The sequence below is a fragment of the Hyperolius riggenbachi genome, chromosome 10 (genome assembly GCF_040937935.1).
Source record: "Hyperolius riggenbachi isolate aHypRig1 chromosome 10, aHypRig1.pri, whole genome shotgun sequence".
Classification (NCBI taxonomy): Eukaryota; Metazoa; Chordata; class Amphibia; order Anura; family Hyperoliidae; genus Hyperolius; species Hyperolius riggenbachi.
Window position 1 is genome coordinate 281,824,677 of NC_090655.1, and position 17,812 is coordinate 281,842,488.

General features: G+C 49.7%; 1 protein-coding gene across 1 annotated transcript in view; it reads left to right on the forward strand.

The window, feature by feature from the left end:
* The window catches only part of LOC137537252 (uncharacterized), a 1,269,057-nt gene that overhangs the window by 101,654 nt on the left and 1,149,591 nt on the right, over positions 1 to 17,812 (forward strand). Inside the window, exons 13-18 of the mRNA XM_068259342.1 lie at positions 12,365 to 12,484; positions 12,760 to 12,894; positions 12,980 to 13,103; positions 13,492 to 13,589; positions 13,701 to 13,760; positions 14,022 to 14,430. Coding sequence (XP_068115443.1) covers positions 12,365 to 12,484; positions 12,760 to 12,894; positions 12,980 to 13,103; positions 13,492 to 13,589; positions 13,701 to 13,760; positions 14,022 to 14,430 — 946 coding nt within the window. The remainder of the gene's footprint in view (positions 1 to 12,364; positions 12,485 to 12,759; positions 12,895 to 12,979; positions 13,104 to 13,491; positions 13,590 to 13,700; positions 13,761 to 14,021; positions 14,431 to 17,812) is intronic.

Genomic DNA, 17,812 nt, shown 5'->3' on the forward strand with positions numbered 1-17,812 from the left:
CCGATCAGGCTCGGTTATTTCAGCTACTGTGCAGGTGGGAGTAGCCTGTGCCTGCCTAGTACAGCGGCCCCGATCAGGCTCAGCTATTTCAGCTACTGTGCAGGTGGGAGTAGCCTGTGCCTGCCTAGTACAGTGGCCCCGATCAGGTTTGGCTATTTCCACTACTGTGCAGGTGGGAGTAGCCTGTGCCTGCCTAGTACAGCGGCCCCGATCAGGCTCGGCTATTTCCGCTAATGTGCAGGTGGGAGTAGCCTGTGCCTGCCTAGTACAGCAGCCCCGATCAGGCTCGGCTATTTCAGCTACTGTGCAGGTGGGAGTAGCCTGTGCCTGCCTAGTACAGCGGCCCCGATCAGGCTCAGCTATTTCAGCTACTGTGCAGGTGGGAGTAGCCTGTGTCTGCCTAGTACAGCGGCCCCGATCAGGCTCGGCTATTTCCGCCACTGTGCAGGTGCGAGTAGCCTGTGCCTACCTAGCACAGCGGCCCCGATCAGGCTCGGCTATTTCCGCTACTGTGCAGGTGGGAGTAGCCTGTGTCTGCCTAGTACAGCGGCCCCGATCAGGCTCAGCTATTTCAGCTACTGTGCAGGTGGGAGTAGCCTGTGCTTGCCTAGTACAGCAGCCCCCGATCAGCCTCTGCTATATCCGCTACTGTGCAGGTGGGAGTAGCCTGTGCCTGCCTAGCACAGCGGCCCCGATCAGGCTCAGCTATTTCAGCTTCTGTGCAGGTGGGAGTAGCCTGTGCCTGCCTAGTACAGCGGACCTGATCAGGCTCGGCTATTTCAGCTACTGTGCAGGTGCGAGTAGCCTGTGCCTGCCTAGCACAGCAGTTCCGATCAGGCTCGGCTATTCCCGCTACTGTGCAGGTGGGAGTAGCCTGTGTCTGCCTAGTACAGTGGCCCCGATCAGGCTCAGCTATTTCCGCTACAGTGCAGGTGTGAGTAGCCTGTGCCGGCCTAGTAAAGCAGCCCCGATTAGGCTCGGCTATTTCCGCTACTGTGCAGGTGGGAGTAGCCTGTGCCTGCCTAGTACAGCGGCCCCGATCAGGCTCAGCTATTTCCGTTACTGTGCAGGTGGGAGTAGCCTGCGCCTGCCTAGTACTGCGGTCCCAATCAGGCTCAGCTATTTCAGCTACTGTGCAGGTGGGAGTAGCCTGTGTCTGCCTAGTACAGCGGCCCCGATCAGGCTCGGCTATTTCAGCTACTGTGCAGGTGGGAGTAGCCTGTGCCTGCCTAGTACAGTGGCCCCGATCAGGTTTGGCTATTTCCACTACTGTGCAGGTGGGAGTAGCCTGTGCCTGCCTAGTACAGCGGCCCCGATCAGGCTCGGCTATTTCAGCTACTGTGCAGGTGGGAGTAGCCTGTGCCTGCCTAGTACAGCGGCCCCGATCAGGCTCAGCTATTTCAGCTACTGTGCAGGTGGGAGTAGCCTGTGCCTGCCTAGTACAGTGGCCCCGATCAGGTTTGGCTATTTCCACTACTGTGCAGGTGGGAGTAGCCTGTGCCTGCCTAGTACAGCGGCCCCGATCAGGCTCGGCTATTTCCGCTAATGTGCAGGTGGGAGTAGCCTGTGCCTGCCTAGTACAGCAGCCCCGATCAGGCTCGGCTATTTCAGCTACTGTGCAGGTGGGAGTAGCCTGTGCCTGCCTAGTACAGCGGCCCCGATCAGGCTCAGCTATTTCAGCTACTGTGCAGGTGGGAGTAGCCTGTGTCTGCCTAGTACAGCGGCCCCGATCAGGCTCGGCTATTTCAGCTACTGTGCAGGTGGGAGTAGCCTGTGCCTGCCTAGTACAGCGGCCCCGATCAGGCTCAGCTATTTCAGCTACTGTGCAGGTGGGAGCAGCCTGTGCCTGCCTAGTACAGCGGCCCCGATCAGGCTCAGCTATATCCGCTACTGTGCAGGTGGGAGTAGCCTGTGCCTGCCTAGTACAGCGGCCCCGATCAGGCTCGGCTATATCCGCTACTGTGCAGGTGGGAGTAGCCTGTATCTGCCTAGTACAGCGGCCCCGATCAGGCTCGGCTATTTCAGCTACTCTGCAGGTGGGAGTAGCCTGTGCCTGCCTAGCACAGCGGCCCCGATCAGGCTCGGCTATTTCCACTACTGTGCAGGTGGGAGTAGCCTGTGCCTGCCTAGCACAGCGGCCCCGATCAGGCTCAGCTATTTCCGCTACTGTGCAGGTGGGAGTAGCCTGTGCCTGCCTAGTACAGCGGCCCCCGATCAGGCTCGGCTATTTCAGCTACTGTGCAGGTGGGAGTAGCCTGTGCCTGCCTAGTACAGTGGCCCCGATCAGGTTTGGCTATTTCCACTACTGTGCAGGTGGGAGTAGCCTGTGCCTGCCTAGTACAGCGGCCCCGATCAGGCTCGGCTATTTCAGCTACTGTGCAGGTGGGAGTAGCCTGTGCCTGCCTAGTACAGCGGCCCCGATCAGGCTCAGCTATTTCAGCTACTGTGCAGGTGGGAGTAGCCTGTGCCTGCCTAGTACAGTGGCCCCGATCAGGTTTGGCTATTTCCACTACTGTGCAGGTGGGAGTAGCCTGTGCCTGCCTAGTACAGCGGCCCCGATCAGGCTCGGCTATTTCCGCTAATGTGCAGGTGGGAGTAGCCTGTGCCTGCCTAGTACAGCAGCCCCGATCAGGCTCAGCTATTTCCGCTACTGTGCAGGTGGGAGTAGCCTGTGCCTGCCTAGTACAGCGGCCCCCGATCAGGCTCGGCTATTTCAGCTACTGTGCAGGTGGGAGTAGCCTGTGCCTGCCTAGTACAGTGGCCCCGATCAGGTTTGGCTATTTCCACTACTGTGCAGGTGGGAGTAGCCTGTGCCTGCCTAGTACAGCGGCCCCGATCAGGCTCGGCTATTTCAGCTACTGTGCAGGTGGGAGTAGCCTGTGCCTGCCTAGTACAGCGGCCCCGATCAGGCTCAGCTATTTCAGCTACTGTGCAGGTGGGAGTAGCCTGTGCCTGCCTAGTACAGTGGCCCCGATCAGGTTTGGCTATTTCCACTACTGTGCAGGTGGGAGTAGCCTGTGCCTGCCTAGTACAGCGGCCCCGATCAGGCTCGGCTATTTCCGCTAATGTGCAGGTGGGAGTAGCCTGTGCCTGCCTAGTACAGCAGCCCCGATCAGGCTCGGCTATTTCAGCTACTGTGCAGGTGGGAGTAGCCTGTGCCTGCCTAGTACAGCGGCCCCGATCAGGCTCAGCTATTTCAGCTACTGTGCAGGTGGGAGTAGCCTGTGTCTGCCTAGTACAGCGGCCCCGATCAGGCTCGGCTATTTCAGCTACTGTGCAGGTGGGAGTAGCCTGTGCCTGCCTAGTACAGCGGCCCCGATCAGGCTCAGCTATTTCAGCTACTGTGCAGGTGGGAGCAGCCTGTGCCTGCCTAGTACAGCGGCCCCGATCAGGCTCAGCTATATCCGCTACTGTGCAGGTGGGAGTAGCCTGTGCCTGCCTAGTACAGCGGCCCCGATCAGGCTCGGCTATATCCGCTACTGTGCAGGTGGGAGTAGCCTGTATCTGCCTAGTACAGCGGCCCCGATCAGGCTCGGCTATTTCAGCTACTCTGCAGGTGGGAGTAGCCTGTGCCTGCCTAGCACAGCGGCCCCGATCAGGCTCGGCTATTTCCACTACTGTGCAGGTGGGAGTAGCCTGTGCCTGCCTAGCACAGCGGCCCCGATCAGGCTCAGCTATTTCCGCTACTGTGCAGGTGGGAGTAGCCTGTGCCTGCCTAGTACAGCGGCCCCCGATCAGGCTCGGCTATTTCAGCTACTGTGCAGGTGGGAGTAGCCTGTGCCTGCCTAGTACAGCGGCCCCGATCAGGCTCAGCTATTTCAGCTACTGTGCAGGTGGGAGTAACCTGTGTCTGCCTAGTACAGCGGCCCAGATCAGGCTCGGCTATTTCAGCTACTGTGCAGGTGGGAGTAGCCTGTGCCTGCCTAGTACAGCGGACCCGATCAGGCTCAGCTATATCCGCTACTGTGCAGGTGGGAGTAGCCTGCGCCTGCCTAGTACAGCGGACCCGATCAGGCTCGGCTATTTCCGCTGCAGCGCAAGTAGGAGTAGCCTGTGCCTGCCTAGTACTGCGGCCCCGATCAGGCTCAGCTATTTCAGCTACTGTGCAGGTGGGAGTAGCCTGTGCCTGCCTAGTACACGGACCCGATCAGGCTCAGCTATATCCGCTACTGTGCAGGTGGGAGTAGCCTGCGCCTGCCTAGTACAGCGGCCCCGATCAGGCTCGGCTATTTCCGCTACTGTGCAGGTGGGAGCAGCCTGTGCCTGCCTAGCACAGCGGCCCCGATCAGGCTCAGCTATTTCCACTACTGTGCAGGTGGGAGTAGCCTGTGCCTGCCTAGTACTGCGGCCCCGATCAGGCTCAGCTATTTCCACTACTGTGCAGGTGGGAGTAGCCTGTGCCTGCCTAGTACAGCGGCTCCGATCAGGCTTGGCTATTTCCACTACTGTGCAGGTGGGAGTAGCCTGTGACTGCCTAGTACAGCGGACCCAATCAGGCTCAGCTACTTCCGCTACTGTGCAGGTGGGAGTAGCCTGCGCCTGCCTAGTACAGCGGCCCCGATCAGGCTCGGCTATTTCCGCTACTGTGCAGGTGGGAGTAGCCTGCGCCTGCCTAGTACAGCGGCCCCGATCAGGCTCCGCTATTTCCGCTACTGTGCAGGTGGGAGTAGCCTGTGCCTGCCTATTACAGCGGCCCCGATCAGGTTCAGCTATTTCCGCTACAGTGCAGGTGGGAGTAGCCTGTGCCTGCCTAGTACAGCGGACCCGATCAGGCTCTGCTATTTCCGCTACTGTGCAGGTGGGAGTAGCCTGTGCCTGCCTAGTACAGCGGACCCGATCAGGCTCGGCTATTTCAGCTACTGTGCAGGTGGGAGTAGCCTGCGCCTGCCTAGTACAGCGACTCCAATCAGGCTCGGCTATTTCCACTACTGTGCAGGTGGGAGTAACCTGTGCCTGCCTAGTACTGTGGACCCGATCAGGCTCGGCTATTTCCGCTACTGTGCAGGTGCGAGTAGCCTGTGCCTGTCTAGTACTGCGGACCCGATCAGGCTCGGCTATTTCAGCTACTGTGCAGGTGGGAGTAGCCTGTGCCTGCCTAGCACAGCAGCCCCGATCAGGCTCGGCTATTTCCACTACTGTGCAGGTGGGAGTAGCCTGTGCCTGCCTAGTACACGGACCCGATCAGGCTCAGCTATATCCGCTACTGTGCAGGTGGGAGTAGCCTGTGCCTGCCTAGTACAGCGGCCCCGATCAGGCTCGGCTATTTCCGCTACTGTGCAGGTGGGAGTAGCCTGTGCCTGCCTAGTACTGCGGTCCCGATCAGGCTCGGCTATTTCAGCTACTGTGCAGGTGGGAGTAGCCTGTGCCTGCCTAGTACACGGACCCGATCAGGCTCAGCTATTTTCGCTACTGTGCAGGTGGGAGTAGCCTGTGCCTGCCTAGTACACGGACCCGATCAGGCTCGACTATTTCAGCTACTGTGCAGGTGGGAGTAGCCTTTGTCTGCCTAGTACAGCAGCCCCGATCAGGCTCAGCTATTTCAGCTACAGTGCAGGTGGGAGTAGCCTGTGCCTGCCTAGTACAGCAGCCCCGATCAGGCTCAGCTATTTCAGCTACTGTGCAGGTGGGAGTAGCCTGTGTCTGCCTTGTACACGGACCCGATCAGGCTCAGCTATTTCAGCTATTTTGAATTAAAAAAATGTTTGCTTTGGGTCCGCTTTAAAGGGAACCTAAACTGAGAGAGGTATGGATGTTTCCTTTTAAACAATACCATTTGCATGGTACTCCTGCTGATCTCTTTGGCTGTAGCAGTGGCTGAATCACAGACCTGAAACAAGCATGCAGCTAATCCAGTCTGACTTGAGTCAGAGCACCTGATCTGCATGCATGTTGAGGGGCTGTGACTAAACATATTAGAGACACAGGATCATCAGGAAAGTCAGGCAACTGGTATTATTTTAATAGGAAAAATCCACATCCTTCTCAGTTTAGGTTCCCTTTAAGTAAGTAAATATTTATCTCGTTGACGTTCGGGGGGCTGCAGTGCGGGATCCCGGAGAGTGAGAAAGATGGACGTGGCTTCTTTAGGATCCAGAGGCTTTCCCGTCCCGAGGGAAGTACCCCCCAGGGTAGAGGTGGGGGGGGGTCCCAACAGTAGGGATCCACAAGTATACTTTATTTTTGTTATGTCACATTACACTGGTGAGAGGTCTAATTTGGCTCTACTCCTCTCAAACAAAAATACATGAAGTCACAGATCAGACCCGCAATCGTTGGCTATAATCCTCACATGTATGATGGCTTCCATAAACCGCCGAGTTCCCAGTAATCATAAGAATGATGTAAAAGTGAAACGCTCATTTAAGCCAGATGGATTCATGGTCTCCAATCTGTATATCCATTTCCCCTCTGTAAGGAGGAGGAGCCCATGAATGGTCCCCCCTCGCCTGTTCCTCCTGACTTGCTGCACTCCAAAAAGGCAAATATTAAGGCCCGGTTCACATTAGCGTTCGCTATCCGGATTTTCCGGATCTGATCCGGACCGCATACTGTACAAACGGAATGTACGTTCCGCATAGCAATGCAAAGGCTATGCGGACGTTCACATACGTACGTTCCGTACAGTACGGAGCCGGACCGTATCCAGACTCCGGACTCTTTTCCAACATGCGCTATTTTTTGGGTCCGGATCTCCGGCCCACGCATCCTGACCGGAGCCTGACCTGAGCCTGACAGCACCATCCGGAACACAGAAACCAATGGGGAACGGAAGGCACAGAACACACTGCCTACAAACACCTGACGTTCTACCCCACTTCCTATGCGTATCCAAGCGGCCATTTCGGATGGGGACACATGGGCCAAGCATGTCTGGAGTGGAGCAGCAGTGACAGACGTGCTGGAGCTGTTTGGCAGAATGTCGGAGGTGGAGGTGAGGCCTACAGGGATTGTACATGTGCACCAGGTGCACCTTCTGCTGACCCGAACATTTTTTTTATGTATATTTAACTATTTTTTGCCCACGGATCCGGATGGCAGCCTGATGCATGCCTGATACAAACGGACCGGAACTGGATCGGAACCGTACGGTTCTGATCAGGATCAGGTCAGGATCCGATCAGGATCCGGTCCGTTTACTTGCCAAAACGCAAGTGTGAACGGGGCCTAAACCTCTGTCTTATGCATCGTATTCATTTGTTTTGCAGCAGTGGTCTCCTTGTAATGTTTATGTTCCTGGATCCTTGCTTCCATAGCTCTCCTGGGATTTCCCACATTATGTTCCCTGCATGGGCATTCTGCACAATAACCTCCCCTCCCGGTGTTGCAGATTATGAAAGTTAGGATCCTAAATGTTCCTATATTTTTGCTGTCGGTGGAGGATCCGGGCTTTTTTCACAAAGTCACATGCGGTACAGTTGCCACAACTGAACATTCCTGTTTGTCTGGAGGGTAACCTGGTAAGTGCAGCTCCATGTGGTTGCAATGGTGGGAAGTCACTATGTACCAGCGTAGCCTTCAGATTTTTTGCTCTTCTATAGGTGATATTTGGTCTCAGAGGTAGGACCTTTGTAAGATCCTTATCTTGGTGCAAAATAGACAAATATCGATCAAGAATGTGACAGATTTGATGTGACTGTGTATTAAATGTCCCAATCAATCTTGGCAAGTTAGGTTTTTCTTTGTCTGGGTTGACCACCTTTTTGTTAGCATTTAGTAGGGAGACACCATCAGTTGTGCATATGCTTTTTGTACTGCAAGGTCAGGAAAACACCTTTGCCTGAATTTTTTTTCAGGGTACCACCAGGGCTCCTTTCCAAAAGCATCCTCTTTTTAGCATGAAGGAACTGACCCACTGGTATACCTGCTTTTTTTGTTGGAAGTATCGACAGGGTTATTACCTTAATCTGCAGTATTGTAAAACAACCACAAGATGTCACTCTGTGTAAATTGTGGTGGTAGTCTTTAGGGATTGTCATTTCCTGTATTCCCTCTGTTCTGAGCAAGCTTTTCCTGATGCTTCTATATGATATATCACACACGTTTAATTTTTTTCCCAATTATGAAAAAAAAATTGCATCTATAATTCAAGAAATTGACAATCTACCCTACACCATTCACATTTCATAAATATTGATGAGAAAAATCCACCACTTCTGAATGACTTTTATTGAAAAAAAAATAATAGAAATTTGATCAGATATTTCGAAAAAAAATTAAAAGAAAAAAAGTTCTGTACAATCATTTTTATGGAATTGCTGTAAAATCGGATCATTTTTTATTGTATAGTGTGTGGCTACCTTTAGTCCGTTAGGCCTTGTTCACATCATAAATCGCAATCGATGACGCCAGCGTTTTGTGATTTTGTGCACAATTTCTTTAGTGACTGCCGGTGCTTACCTGCGCAGTATTTTTTGGGGTAAAGCTCTTTTCTGAGCGCTTTTGCTGAGTGATTCATTTTTTCCCTTCCTGACATCAGTCTCTTTCCCCTGGAAATGAATAAATACAATGCATTTATTCATGAAAGCGCTGGGGAAATTGCTATACAAAGCACTTTGCGATTTCCCTATACTTTCCATTGCGCAAAAACACTCAGAAAATGGTACAGGCAGCGCTTTGGTGAGCGGATCAGAATTGAACCGCTCATATGTGAACACTCTCATAGGGAATCATTGCACACGCACTTTTAGGGCGATCTTGAAAATCGCCGGTGCTTAAAGGGGAACTTCAGCCTAAAAAAACATACTGTCATTAAGTTACATTAGTTAAGTTAATTAAAATAGATAATATAATATAGGTAATACAATCCCTTAACCAACCTGTTTCAAAAGAACAGGAAAATGTTTGTGATTTCATGGGGGCAGCCATCTTTTTGGTTGAAAGGAGGTGACAGGGAGCATGAGACACAGTTCCAACTGTCCTGTGTGCTGATCACCCCTCCCAGCTGCGTGCGCTAGGCTTCAAATCTCACATTCAAAAGTAAAACAAACACATTTGCACCAAAACAGCAGAAGGAGAACAACAGCATCAGAAATCCCATCATGCGTTGCACAGCATCAGGGGGGAAATGCCCGGGCAGTTTTCTTCTGTGCAGCTAAAAATGGGGCTTGGGTAAGAAAAACAAAGTTCTGATGCTGTGAAACTGTTAAAGAAACACCAGGCCTTTTCAGTGCTGCTGAGTAGATTTTTAGTCTGGAGGTTCACTTTAAAAACAAAAACAAAATTCTTATTATTTAGTATTTATATAGCGCCAACATCTTCTGCAGCGCTGTACACAGTATATATAGTCTTGTCACTAACTGTCCCTCAGAGGCGCTTGCCGCTCACAATCTAATTCCCTACCATAGTCCTATGGCTTTATTGTGTAGTGTAGTCTAGGGCCAATTTAAGGGAGAGCCAATTAACCTATCCATATGTTTTAGGGCTGTGGGAGGAAATCAGAGTGCCCAGAGAAAACCCACGCAGACACGGGGAGAACATACAAACTCCTTGCAGATGCTGACCTGGCTGGAATATGAACCGGGGACCCAGCGCTACAAGGCAAGAGCGCTAACCGATATGCCACCGTGCAGCCCGTGGGGGCCTCCTGATGGACATCTACAGGTGTTCTGTCACATCCATATGCTACAGACATGTAAAGACATTTTAGTACATAACTACTTCTGCCTGCAGTGGACATCTATAGGCGTTATTTTCTCCCCACATTACTGAGCCACGGACAGGTAAAGAGACATTTTTTACTTTGCGTGCGTGTTCTGACAACTGACCACTAGATGGCAGCAGAGTTCTATTTAATTACGTTTGTATATTATGTAGCCTTATGTTCAGCACATAATTGTGATCTGAATACTTCCCAGTGTACAGAGGTATAAATCTCCTATACATCTGATAATTGCCCACACTACATGACTCTACATAGTAAGGGCAGATAGTGCTATAATGTATGAATACCTCCTGCCAGTCTACAAAATGGCGACCCCAGCCTCACATATGCATGTATGATGTCATGATGCCACGCCCACTGACTGCCATTTCTCAGAAGTCCCTGAGAGTGTGTGTGCTGTACACAGAGCCATGGCAGATGCAGAGGTGCCCAATCATGAGATTCCATTGTTACAGGTAAGCCTGATTCATTTATCACCCGCACCCCAGCACCTTCTACTCCTGATGGGCATTATAGCACACCTGAAGTGATATGCAGGCTGACATATGTATTTCCTTGAACCACTTGGGGACTGTAGTGTTAAACCCCCTAAAGACCAGGCCAGTTTTTGCTTAATGGACCACTGCAGCTTTAAGGCCTAGCTGCAGGGCCGCACAACTCAGCACACAAGAGATTCCCCCCCCCCCCCCCTTTTCCTCCCCACTAACAGAGCTTCCTGTTAGTGGGGTCTGATCGCTCCCCCAGTGTTTATTTATTTATTTTAATATTGATTACATTTTCCCTAACTCCCTCCCCCCAGTGAGCCAGCCAATCATGGCGATCGGCTATCATGGGCTTCAGCCTATGAGAGCCGATCGCTGTCCTGTGTCCCAGGAGGACAGGCATGTCACACGGCTGTCCCCAGTACAGTGTTGCTGTAGTTCGCAGCGCTGTATACGGTAATTAGACGGCGGTGTTACCATCTAGCAGTCTTTGAGCAGCAATGGTGGAGAAGCACGCGCGATCTCCTGCAAGCCACTGCTCTTACACCAATCGGCATTAGGCGGTCCTGGGGCTGCCGCTGTGGCTACACCCATCGGTGTGACGCGGTCAGCAAGCAGTTAAACAAGGCAAGCAGAGGCATGACTACCAATCATGAGGCCCCTCCCAATGCTCACACCCCTCCCCTGGCCTCTCCTGGTGCATTTCATGGCCAGGGAGCCCATCTCACAAGAGTCATGAAACAAGTGTGCCCATCCTGATCGTCACACCCATAACCAGTGTAGCCACAAACACCCCTGATCTGTAGTATAGTCCCCTGTACTGGAGGAGGGGAAGGGTAGTAGTTGGGCGGAGCTAGTCTACTTTAGGGGACTCAGCAGGAAACCTCATAGGGAAATCTAGCTAACGTGATTGGGTGGACGGCATGCTCTTGAGCTTCTAGGTTTCAGATAGGTTGTAATAAACGACACCCACCCTATTCAGCCAATCACAATGCTTCGTACGGGAAAGGGTGCTGTGATTGGAAAACTGTTCCCTATGAGCTTTCCTGCTGGGTCCCCTAAAGTAGACTAGCTCTGTGGGGCCCCCCTGCGATCAAAGGGGCTGCTCCTCTCTAGTTATTACCCTTATGCACCATTACCCAGTATAGCCATGTCCCCCTGTGTCCCCCAGCATTGCCAGTATCCTCCAGTATGTAATGTCCCCACCCCAGTAATGACATTTCTTTCCCAGTATAGCCATGTCCTCCCCTGTGTCCCCCAGCATTGCCAGTATCCTCCAGTATGTAATGTCCCCCCACCCCAGTAATGTCATTTCTCCCCCAGTATAGCCATGTCTCCCTGTGTCCCCCAGCATTGCCAGTATCCTCCAGTATGTAATGTCCCCCACCCCAGTGATGCCATTTCTCCCCCAGTATAGCCAGTATAGGAAGGATTACATTGGTTTATAGCTAGCTGTCACAGTGTGCTCCAGTCCTCTGCTCCCATCAGCCTCAGTCTCTGCCTCTCCTCGTATCCTCATCCATCTACCACTACCAGCACTGCTGTAACATCACAGGAATGGTAACAGTGTGAGGGGTTGCCTCAGTCTCCGCCTCTCCTCATATCCTCATCCATCTACCACTACCAGCACTGCTGTAACATCACAGGAATGGTAACAGTGGGAGGGGGATGTGAGGAGAGAAGACCAGCTGGAGAGGAGGCAGAGGGAGGACAGGACTGCAGCACGCTGTGAGTATAGTGCACAGGTAGCTATAAACCAGCTTATTATGCTTTCCTGCAATACTCTGCATGGCCCCACCACCCACAAGTGACAGCAATGGGGAGTAATGGGGGAGGGGGATCCTGTATCGCGTACAAGAGATTTCCCGCTGGGAGACTTGGGCGCAGGATACAGCCGGTATGGCTTATCCTGCTGCTGCACAAGTTCCCAGCGACGTTAATTACTATTCCCCCTCTAGGTCCACATGGATGGTGGGGAATGCAATAATTTGGCTTCCAGCAATTGCTGGAGGCTGAATTATAGTGTTTTATAAGTAACTTCAGCTTTGTCTTCTGACGGCGCTGAAGTTACTCACTGTGTAATAATTCCTATTATGGTCTATGGTGGCGCCGGCACCGCCCAAGTCTCCTGCGCTGGATTGCCAGTGTTCGCCTGTATCTGTTGTTTCACCACTGACAACTGTGGAATCTGGATCATCCTCCCATTATTATCTATCCAAAGGCAGCAACATCCCGTACAGATCACATGACCACATTACTGAGGATGGAGGAGAACCAGAGTCACATGACTGAGAGGATATTCAACCACACCCTGGAGATCATCTATCTGCTGATTGGAGAGGTGAGGAGGATTCTGGGAGGTCACATGACATCACCCTTATCACTATGAATAAAGCACACTTGACCAGAGTGGTAAGGAGGATTCTGGGAGGTCATATGACATCACTCTTATCTCTATTAATAAAACACACCTGACTGGAGAGGTGAGGGGGATTCTGGGAGGTCATCTGATGTCACTCTTTTCTTTATGAAAACAAAACAAAACAAAACACTGACTGAAGAGGTGAGGGTGACTCTGGGAGGTCATGTGACATTAATGTTGGTCTTTCTATACAGAGATTTCCTCCAGTGAAGTCTGGTGATCATGTGACCATCACAGTGCCCCCACCTCACTCCCTGATATCTAACGGACACAACAACAAGAAGATTCTGGATGTCATCAGGAGGATGATAGAGCTGCTGATGGGAAAGGTGAGCAGTGCTGGGAATTATGGGACATTGTTCAGTTACAGTAAGGGGTGTATCACGGCGGTGACTGTATAATTATGTTTGTCAGGTTCCTATGAAATGCCAGGATGTCGCCCTCTATTTCTCCATGGAGGAGGGGCAGTATATACAAGGACACAAGGACCCCTACAAGGACGCCATGATGGAGAATCAGCCGCCCCTCACATCACCGGGTAAGAGGAGACTTTCATTTCTTCTAAATGAGAGCACAGTATGGAGGGTCCCCTATATCCCCCATCATCTGATAAACACATAGAGACAATGTATTCAGTCAGTGTGTGTGTTTCCTACAGATGTATCCAGCAACAGAAACCCACCAGAGAGATGTACAGGTCCTCTTTATTCCCAGGATTGTCCACCTAGATCCCCCATCATCTGATAAACACATAGAGACAATGTATTCAGTCAGTGTGTGTGTTTCCTACAGATGTATCCAGTAACAGAAACCCACCAGAGAGATGTACAGGTCCTCTTTATTCCCAGGATTGTCCACCTAGATCCCCCATCATCTGATAAACACATAGAGACAATGTATTCAGTCAGTGTGTGTGTTTCCTACAGATGTATCCAGTAACAGAGACCCACCAGAGAGATGTACAGGTCCTCTTTATTCCCAGGATTGTCCACAAGAAGTTCCCACTATCCCCCACCATTATCAGGTAGGTCGGATGAGGGACATCAGTGACTCTGTACTGTATGACATTGTTTCCTTCTGTGAATGCCGTTATCTGTGTTCACATTTTACATTTCCTCTCATTCTGTGCACTTAGTGTGGAGAACTGATACATGGAAGTGCTGCTGTGGTTAAAGAGGAAGCAGAAGAGATGTATGTGAGGAGTGATCAGCAGTCTATGGAGGAGGGTGACATGATGAGGACAATTAAAGAGGAAGAAGAAGAGACAGATGTGAGGAGTGATCAGCAGTCTATGGAGGAGGGTGACATGATGAGGACAAGTAAAGAGGAAGAAGAGACGTGTGTGAGGAGTGATCAGCAGTCTATGGAGGAGGGTGACATCATGAAGACAAGTAAAGAGGAAGAAGAGACGTATGTGAGGAGTGATCAGCAGTCTATGGAGGAGGGTGACATGATGAGGACAATTAAAGAGGAAGAAGAAGAAACGTATGTGAGGAGTGATCAGCAGTCTATGGAGGGGGGTGGCATGATGAGGACAATTAAAGAGGAAGGAGAAGAGACGTATGTGAGGAGTGATCAGCAGTCTATGGAGGAGGGAGACATGATGGGGACAGTTAAAGAGGAAGAAGAAAAGACGTATGTGAGAAGTGATCAGCAGTGTATAGAGGACGGTGACATGATGAGGACAAGTAAAGAGGAAGAAGAGATGTGTGTGAGGAGTGATCAGCGGTCTATGGAGGAGGGTGATATGATGAGGACAAGTAAAGAGGAAGAAGAGATGTGTGTGAGGAGTGATCAGCGGTCTATGGAGGAGGGTGACATGATGGGGACAACGATAGAGGACCCTTTTACTGAGCGCAAAACAAGTGAGTAACCAATATTAATTATTTTTTTTATTAGTTATTATGACCATGGCCTCAATTCACTAAGCTTTATCAAACACTTTATTGAACGTTTGACAATTTGCCTAATGGGTAAAATCTAATTTTGAATTCACTAAGGTGTTATATATTTATCTAATGTTTTATTAATAAAACATTAGATAAATATATAACACCTTAGTGAATTCAAAATTAGATTTTACCCATTAGGTAAATTGTCAAACGTTCGATAAAGTGTTTGATAAAGCTTAGTGAATTGAGGCCCGTGTCACTGCTCACAGACTGGCCATATTAAGGGTTATACTAAATACTCATGTTAGAGTTTTGTCATCTAAAACAGTTATTCTTGATTTTGTTTTGTCTTGTACTGTACAGTCATAGAAGACACTTTGGGGCTCATTCATAAAGCATTAGCACATTCGGTAATGCAGAAAACAGCTGACTTTACCGAGCACTTAGGAAAATGTTGATTCACAAAGGCTGTTACTGCATGAAAAGATGAAATTACCGAGCAGTGAGTTAAATTACTGACTTGTGCAGTAAATACCTCAACACACGTCAGTAAATGTCAATACATAAAAGATAGAACATGTGGATAGGTCATCACTTCTGTTGTGGTGATTGGTGAAATGAGAGTGGAGACACTGATACTGGGGGAAGCCAGCGTGACTCAGACAGGCAGAGAGGGATAAGCTGTGACTGACAGGAGCAAAAGCCAATAGAAACAGCCCCTGTCTCCTGTGAGTCGGGATGATGCATTTTGATAGGACCCGAAGCCTCCTCTGGCAGATCCTGCTTTTCTACCCCCAGGCAGTGAGCAGAGAGAACGGAACAAAATAAGTTTCCCCTGTCTCCCTTCAGCAGTTTAACCTCTTCAGTTTCTGTTTGAAGATGCAGAGTAGCTAGTGGGGAAATCATCTAAGCAGGGCATGTGTAAAGTATCCTGGGAGTTCATCTAAGCTGTGGCAAAAAATAAAATGTTAAGAAACACTAATAGACAGATTCAGAGTGGGCAGAGGCAGTATAACAAACAGTGTAGCAAAACATGTACATCTAAAGCAGTGATGGCTAACCGTGGCACTCCAGCTGTGACAAAGCTGCAAATCCCATCATGCCTCTGCCTCCCTGAGTTATGCTTAGAGCTGTCAGAGTATTGCAATGCCTCATGGGACTTGTAGTTCCACCACAACTGGAGTGCTAAAGTTAGCCATCACTAATCTAAAGGGATGTCAGGATGCCTCTTACTAATGTAATGCTGTCTCTGCACAGAGTTTTGTCTAATGAAACCAGTACATTACCGAACTTCTACCGCACCTGAGAACATTGTTATGAATTAGCACACAAAAGTCTAAAATACAGAATGCGGTGATTTACCGACCACTTTACATTTACCGCACTGTGCTCTATGAATTGAGGCCTCAGTGTTATTTGTTCTGTAATAAATGGATTATGGTCACTGTACATTACTGTACACAGATTGGTAACAGTAGGGATGACTTAGTGTTACTGGTCTGTAATAAGCTGATAATGGTCACTGTACATTACTGTACACAGATTTTTCACAGTAGGGGTGACTTAGTGTTACTGGCCTGTAATAAGCTGATAATGGTCACTGTACATTACTGTACACAGATTGGTCACAGTAGGGGTGACTTAGTGTTACCGGCCTGTAATAAGCTGATAATGGTCACTGTACATTACTGTACACAGATTGGTCACAGTAGGGGGGAGGGGACTTAGTGTTACTGGCCTGTAATAAGCTGATAATGGTCACTGTACATTGCTGTACACAGATTCGTCACAGTAGGGGTGACTTAGTGTTACCGGCCTGTAATAAGCTGATCATGGTCACTGTACATTACTGTACACAGATTGGTCACAGTAGGGGTGACTTAGTGTTACCGGCCTGTAATAAGCTGATAATGGTCACTGTACATTACTGTACACAGATTGGTCACAGTAGGGGTGACTTAGTGTTACTGACCTGTAATAAGCTGATAATGGTCACTGTACATTACTGTACACAGATTGGTCACAGTTGGGGGTGACTTAGTGTTACTGGCCTGTAATAAGCTGATAATGGTCACTGTACATTACTGTACACAGATCGGTCACAGTAGGGGGACTTAGTGTTACTGGCCTGTAATAAGCTGATAATGGTCACTGTACTTTACTGTACACACATTGGTCACAGTAGGAGGGGTTTAGTGTTACTGGCCTGTATTAAGCTGATAATGGTCACTGTACATTACTGTACACAGATTGGTCAAAGTAGGGGTGACTTAGTGTTACTGGCCTGTAATAAGCTGATAATGGTCACTGTACTGTACACAGATTGGTCACAGTAGGGGGGGGGGGGGGGGAGACTTAGTGTTACTGGCCTGTAATAAGCTGATAATGGTCACTGTACATTACTGTACACAGATTTTTCACAGTAGGGGGTGACTTAGTGATACCGGCCTGTAATAAGCTGATAATGGTCACTATACATTACTGTACACAGATTGGTCACAGTAGGGGTGACTTAGTGTTACCGGCCTGTAATAATAGCTGATAATGGTCACTGTACATTACTGTACACAGATTGGTCACAGTAGGGGTGACTTAGTGTTACCGGCCTGTAATAAACTGATAATGGTCACTGTACATTACTGTACACAGAGCCCAGTATGGGGTGACTTAGTGTTACCGGCCTGTTATAATCTGATAATGATGACTGTACACAGATTTGTCGCAGTAGGCATGACTTAGTGTTACCAGCCTGTAATAAGCTGATAATGGTCACTGTACATTACTGTACACAGATTGGTCACAGTAGGGGTGACTTAGTGTTACCGGCCTGTAATAATAGCTGATAATGGTCACTGTACATTACTGTACACAGATTTTTCACAGTAGGGGTGACTTAGTGTTACTGGCCTGTAATAAGCTGATAATGGTCACTGTACATTACGGTACACAGATTGGTCACAATAGGGGTGACTTAGTGTTACCGGCCTGTAATAAGCTGACAATGGTCACTGTACTGTACACAGATTGGTCACAGTAGGGAGGAGCTTAGTGTTACTGGCCTGTAATAAGCTGATAATGGTCACTGTACATTACTGTACACAGATTGGTCACAGTAGGGGTGACAGTGTTACTGGCCTGTAATAAGGTGATAATGGTCACTGTACATTACTGTACACAGATTGGTCACAGTAGGGGGGAGTTAGTGTTACCGGCCTGTAATAAGGTGATAATGGTCACTGTACATTACTGTACACAGACTGGTCACAGTTGGGGGTGACAAAGTGCTACTAGCGGAACAAGAGAGAGATAAAGGGACATTACACGGGACATATGAGTGACACGAGGAAACAATGGT